This window comes from Mesitornis unicolor, unplaced genomic scaffold, assembly GCF_000695765.1.
Source record: "Mesitornis unicolor isolate BGI_N332 unplaced genomic scaffold, ASM69576v1 scaffold23149, whole genome shotgun sequence".
NCBI lineage: Eukaryota > Metazoa > Chordata > Aves > Mesitornithiformes > Mesitornithidae > Mesitornis > Mesitornis unicolor.
The window spans coordinates 1902-8439 of record NW_010208251.1 but is presented as its reverse complement, the minus strand read 5'-3'; the positions used below and the strand labels follow the sequence as shown (position 1 = coordinate 8439).

Below are 6538 nucleotides of genomic sequence, written 5' to 3'. Positions count from 1 at the left end.
GAGGAGACCCAGCCGGGCCGGGTGGTACACGCATTGCTCCCATGAGCTGGTTTGCTGCCCCCACGAAGGGGTCTTGGCTGCCCTTACCTTGGGGGTGCCTGAACCTGCCCAGACTGTGGGAGGGAGTGACACAGCGGGGGCTGTGGTGGCTCCTAAAAGTGGAACCGTGCTCTTGCCGCTGCCCTTCACAGCCTGAGCTTTCCACTGCTCATTGAGCACTCAGCTCTGCCACAGCTGCCCCTGTTGCCGGGACTCAGAGCCCCCCGAGCAGCACCCCTGCCCATGTGGGAGCGGCTGCGGGGCCAGCGCTGGGCACTGCTGAGTGCTGTCAGGCCCTGGTGCCTGGCTTTGGGTCTCCTGTGCTGGTATCCTCAGCTCTGGTGGGAAACTGATTGCGAAGGTAAGTGAAGGCTGTGAGAGAGGCAAGGAGCTGGGGTTTGGTGTCGTTAAAGGTTCTTGGGCAGCAGTGTGACCCAGGAGTGCCACACGGTAACTTCAGTTGTGCTGTTTACCCGTGCAGGTCCAGACATCAGATCTCACGTGAGTTTCGAATCTGGCAAGCTGGTGCTCAGCTGTAACATGAGCGTGTCGCACCTTGCCATCGAGGGCCACGAGTGGGTGCATGGGGACAAGACCCTGCAGACGGACACGGAGTCGACTACGTTCACCAGCTACACGTGAGTGTGGGGCAGGGGCAAACTGGAGTCTGGGCGTGGGATGGGTGTTTTACCAGCTGAGGTCAGGGCTTGCTGCTTGCTGAGCCCAGAGCTTGCAGTGTTGCTGCAAATGTAGGCTTTTAAGCTTGGGAACGTGAGATGAGCTAAACCAAGTTTTAGTAAGGCCCAACTTTATCTCCTTTATGGGGAGGAGGAAGGGAGATGCCACAAATCCTCTTAAGATGTTCTGTGTCTTCATGTTTCACGTTCAGCAGTGCTCGGTCGGTTTGCCCGGTGCAGTGTGGCTGTGTCCACAGCACAGGCGTTGTTGTGCTGGGGCTGCTCTTGAGGGTCTGAGGGACCCCTGCTCCCCAGAACCTCCAGTGTGCACAGCTCTGCGCCTGTCCAGAGTGCACCCCTTCCTGCAGAACGAGCGGGGAAGCTGCCTGTGAGTCACGACCGGTGCTCAGGCGCCGTTCGTAGGGCGCAGCTGAGCAGAAGGGCAATAGCGGCCGTATTGTGGCAGTGCAGCGAGCTTTCCTTTCCGATTACGGTCAGGGCTGGCTGGCAGTGACCCAGCAGCTGTGGAGGCATCATGTCCTTTTGTACGGCAGTGCCGACGTGCCTGTCTCCCCATAGCAACAGGGAGCTGAACAAGGATTAAAGTATTTATAACCCAGCCTCCCTCGCGTGACCTCAATTCCTTCGCCGAGTCGTTTTTGGAAGTGGGAAGCGCCATGCACAGCAGAGGCTGACAAACAGCTCCTTGTCCCATTGCAGCCGTGGGACCGAAACTTTGCCTGCCCCTTCCCGCGGGTGGGTATTACCGAGCCGCAGAATGGGATGTTTGTGCAGTGCGGCGTAATCCACTAAATCTCATTGCAGCAGCTTTACAAGGAGGAAAACAGCAGAGTTCTCCCCGTGCCTGGCTCAATGGTGAGGAGCCTGGCCTGGCTGCGTCCTTGCTGTGTGTTCAGAGTTGCCTGCCCCTGGCCCTGCTGTCCTGGTGGAGGTGACCATGGGGCTGTGTCCTGGCTGTGCTGATCACAGGACCCTCTCATGCTTCTTTCTGCTGGTTCTGCTCACTGGGGTGTGATGTTTAATGGGCCGTGGTCTGTGTGGGAGAGGGGGGACTGTGGTATTGGCCACTCCTGGGGCGTACCTGTGGCTCTGCACCCGGCGGTGGTGGTGCATCCTCGTGCTCCTGATGTCCCTCTGTACCAGCAGCAGTCTGGGTCTTGGGTTCTCTTCCCTTTGTAGAGCCCCTGATGACGAGAGGTTCTGTGTTAGGGAGTGAAAGCTGCCGGTTTTCAGGATTCGGGGTGCAAGGTCTCTAATCGCAGATGTTACAGACCCATATCAGGGTTGGTGTACACGAAATCCTCCTGGGCCACCCTCGGTGTGAGGAGTTGGTTTGTGCTGTCTGTGGATAACACTGTTGTGCTGAATGTTCCTCTGACGCCCTGGTTTCTGCAGAATTGAGGGGAAGATGGAGGAGCACTCTGGCGTCTACGAGTGCGTCTACAAAACGAGCCCGATGATAAAAGGACAAGTGAATATTTCAGGTAACTTCATGTGTTTGCTTCTGGGTGAAACTGTGATCTCCTGAGCGCTTTGCTTTGGTAACCCTTCAGCTTCTTGAAATGCTGCTGCTAGCCCTCGTTAATGAGCTGCAGGACTCTGAGTGCGATCAGACGTGCTCTGAGGCAGCTCTGTTTTATCAAAGGCTGAAGTAGGGTCTGTAGGGTCAGCTCTTAGACTCTGCGTTAAATCAGCCTCCGCTGTGGCTGTGCTCCCACCAGAATAGTGGGAGAGGGCTGATACCTGATAGACAAATCTGAGCCTTTCTCAGAGCAGCTTAGCGTGCTTTCCCTTCCAAAAATGCCAAAAAATTGGCAAGTACGGGGAACAGACCCACTAATGCATTTCTTAAACTGAAGTCAGGCTTTATGGGTAATTTTAATTCGAGCTAGGTGGACTGCAGGGAGTACAGTTCCTCATCTTTTCTACAATGCGGTGTCTTCCCTGTTTCTGCTGCAGTTCCACCGCAAGTGATGGCGTACAAGAAGTCTGAGCACGGGAATGAGGGGGACACGGGCGTGCTGACCTGCAAGAATCCCTCTTTCCCCCCTGTCATCACTTGGGCCTGGTACAAGAACGGGCAGGAGGTAAGTGCTGGGGTTTGCTCTCTGCACCCCTGCATCCCAGCAGAGGGGTGTTGGACCTCATCCCGTCAGCATCAGCTATTTCAGAGCAGCCTCCTCGGTGCATGGCGAGGATTCCTGTAGCGGCAGGACGTGGTGGTGAGTGCTCTCCCTCCCCGCAGGCCATCGTCAACGGCTCGGGGCGGTACATCATCAAATCTGGGGACAACAAGACGGAGCTGCGCATCCTGAAGCTGAACACGGAGGAGGACGCGGGTGACTACCACTGCAACGCCACCAACTCCTTCGGCCTGGGCAGCGCCACCGTCAACCTGCGCGTGCGCAGCCGCCTGGCCGCGCTCTGGCCCTTCCTGGGCATCGTGGCTGAGGTCCTCGTGCTTGTCACCATCATCTTCATCTACGAGAAGAGGAGGAAGCCAGATGAGGTTCTCGATGGTAAGAGTACCCGGGGTTAAGTCTTTCTGGGGAGACCAAGTGACTTGTAGGGTGCAGGCAAAGTGTTCACACAGAGAACAGGGGTTCCCTTAGTCAGATGGGCACTAATTCAGGGACTGCTTCCTCAGGGCATGTCTTGTGAAACCGTGGTTGTGTTGGCCAGGCAGCTGTAGCTATGAAGCTGTGGGTAATTGCAGGTTCTGGTGGTCCTTCCTCAAGCTGCGCTGTGGATCAGAGCGAGACCTGGAGGTGTGGGCCTGACCCCATCTCCTCAGCTCCTCTGCACTTTGCTCGAGTGCTTCACCGTGTCTGAGGACTGGGTTTTGTTTGGCAGCTCTGGAGAGGCTGATTTGTGAGCAGGGAGCAGAGCTTTTCTAGTGCTGCAAAACCGGGGCTGTGTCAGCTGCTCCATGAGACCGCGCTGAGCTCAATTCGGTTCAGATCTGTTTTGGGTCCACGCATCCTGACTCCTGCGGACTTCCTCCTGTTATCTTTAATCTGTGGTGGAAATACCGGCTCCTCCCTTTCCTTATCAGCAAGAATCTGCATTGTGTTAGCGACCGCCCGTGCCTTATCTGATCCTGGTAACAATGCAGTGCAAATGCTTGGTGTCCTGCTGGGATGGTCCCGGCCAGGGAGCAGCACTGGGTGGTGTGAGCGGAAACCGGGACGAAACAAAACATCCCAAAACGTCCCCCTGAAAACAAAACGTCCCCCTGACTGCGGGTGGGGGGAGTTCTGCCCAAGGCAGCCTCGGAGCAGGTGCTTTCTCCTCCACAGCTCCTGTCTGGAAGGAGGTGTCCTTCTAAGGATGTTGTGGCTGCATCTCCAAGCAAAGCGTTATAGCGTGTGTGTGTGCCTGGTCGATGCTGGGTGCGACCTCTCGGAGCTGCAGCAGATGCCCCAGCAGAGCAGGATGGGGGCTGTGTGATGGGGCGTCCTGGCCAGGGCTTTTAAGCTCCAGTTCCAGTGCTTGTGGATGAGCTCAGTGCCCTGCCCCTGGTGCACACACAGCTTTATACTTCTGGTGTGAAGAGGCTGTCTCTCCAAAAGCCTTTGTAGCTTTGCCCCTCTTGAGAGGAGGTGACGGCGCAGCATTGCTGAGCCAGCTCAGACAAAAACTGTTCCTTGTGGCGTGTGGTTGTGAATTGGCTGCTCTGTTACCTGGGCTGGCAGAGTCCGTCTGGTATGGAGTGTGATGTCTTCTGGTGTTACCTTTCCACTCTTCCCTTCTTTGCTGCTGGGTGCCGTCTTCCATGGTGAGTAATGATGGTCCAGCCGTGCTCCTGCATCCATCCTCTCACCAGCTGCACACAGATCCTGGTGCCCAAGGCAGACCCAGTGCTCGGAGCCTTCAGTGGGAATGGGCAGCCTTCAGTGGGAAGGTGCAGACTGAAGGAGCTGGTGAAAGGCTGCAGAGCTTGGCTTGTGTTGGCAGAGGTGTTCCTTAGCTGTGCTTCTCGGTGTGTTAATGTGTTGTGTGGTGTTTGCTTTGGTTACAAAACGTGTGGGGAGGAGGAAAGGCGCAAAACTGCCGATGTTTAGAGCCCCGTTCCCCACACCTCCGTGCAGGTCCCCCTCTGTGCGCTGTTGCAGCCCATGCTGGGGTTGGAGCTGGGCAAGTTGGTGGTGCAGGAGGGGGAAGATGCAGGTGGATGGGTGACGGCTGAGCTGTCCCCAGGAGGGTCTGTGGCTCCTCCAGTTCAGCCTGGTGCTGACGATCCACAGTTAAACATTACCATGAGCAGTGTTTAACGTTACCAGTGAGCAGCGCTGCTGGACACTGCCCGGATGCCTCCCTGTGCTGCTCTCCCTCTGAGCCCCCAGGGTGGTTTTGGAGGTGCCCCAGGGTTCCTGAGGTGCCAGCCCTGTTCGGTGGTGACTTGGTCACCCTGTGAGCTGAGCCTCCCCTGTGCCAACAGACGCAACTGCGTAACAGGAGCTTATGTCTAAGTTTGTGCCTGAGCTTAGACCAGAAGCAGCTTAAAGCGGGGGGCGGTGGTGTTTGAGCAGTTGCCCCCTGCTCTGCCAGTGCTGGCCGAAACAGGAGCCCTGCAGGCGAGGTGACCTTGCGGGCGCTGCAGCCACGGTGTCCAGTGTTCCCATAACCTGTCTGGAATGCCAGTCCCCAGGGTGTGAGAGGCTGCAGAGATCACTCCTGACGTGCACTAACGCTGTTCTCTCTCTTTCTGTGCTGTCCTGAATGCGAAGATGATGATGGAGGTTCTGCACCTCTGTAAGTACCTCGCTTTTCCCTATTTACCCACATTTGTGCTGGCGGGTCAGGGGGAATCTGCTCTGAATGTAGAGGCTGTCTGGTGTGGGAATAATGCGCTGTGGAGGCTTTACCCCAGGGTTTGTTTAACGTGGGCAGTGTAAAACCACACAACTGGGGATGGCTGGGTCTCCACAGCTCTGATCCTGACCCTCTGCTGGGACCCAAATCGCATCAGGGCTGGGGGAAGGGGGGGCTTTGTGCCGTTCTCCTCACTGCCCCTCTTCTCTTTCCAGGAAAAGCAACGCCAGCAACCACAAGGACAAGAATGTCCGCCAGAGAAACGCCAACTGAGCGGGGCCGGGTGAGAGCCATGGGCCAGGGCAGGGCTGTGCCTGGGTGGGGAAGGGAGCGGGAGGAGGAAGCGTTGGGCTCTAAATGAGGGGAAATTCAGGAGTGCCCGGTGACTCCTGCCCTGGAGATGGGTCCCAGCCCATGGCTTTACCTTGGGACAACCTTGGTCTTGTGCTTCTCCATCAGCCCCCATTAGCACAGGGCAGCCGTACTGGGACCACTGGGTAAACGCTGTTTTTTCTGTCTCTCCTGCCAGGTGATGCGTAGATGAAGAATTCGTCTGGACAATTTTGTTTTCTTCTAATTTTTTTTTTGGTAAAATAGCACCATGGAATATTCTAGTGTGTCCTTGCGATTCAGTTACTTCACTTTCTAAAGAAACTTTAAGTTGTAGAATCTAAAATACACTTCTTTTTTTTTTAAAGAGTTGTGGGAGGGTTTTTCTACCTGTAAATGTAAGCCCCTTGTCTCTGATAGTCTAGGTCACTGGCTATCTCTGTCCTCGGTGTCTTTTGCAGGGCAGGTGGTGGGAGCACAGCTTGTTCCTCTGGGAAGGACGGGGGGTGTTGGCTGTCCCCTCGCCCCAGCTCAGAGTCTGAGGCCACTCAAGGAGCTGTGGATGAGACCTGAGCACGCCTGAAGTGTGCGTGGGTCCTCACGCACGGCTCCAGGGATGTTGCTGCCGCTGCTCCCTGTCCTGCCCAGTTGGTGTG

At 56.3% G+C, this 6538-nt stretch overlaps 1 protein-coding gene across 1 annotated transcript in view; it reads left to right on the top strand.

Annotated features, from left to right (window-relative positions):
• BSG (basigin (Ok blood group)) overlaps positions 1-6338 on the top strand; it is a gene marked incomplete at its 5' end in the record, with an annotated part of 9270 nt that extends 2932 nt beyond the window's left edge. Inside the window, 7 exons of the mRNA XM_010192437.1 lie at positions 521-677; positions 2133-2221; positions 2697-2824; positions 2983-3256; positions 5468-5492; positions 5768-5835; positions 6082-6338. Coding sequence (XP_010190739.1) covers positions 521-677; positions 2133-2221; positions 2697-2824; positions 2983-3256; positions 5468-5492; positions 5768-5825 — 731 coding nt within the window. The remainder of the gene's footprint in view (positions 1-520; positions 678-2132; positions 2222-2696; positions 2825-2982; positions 3257-5467; positions 5493-5767; positions 5836-6081) is intronic.
• Positions 6339-6538: the final 200 nt, after the last annotated feature.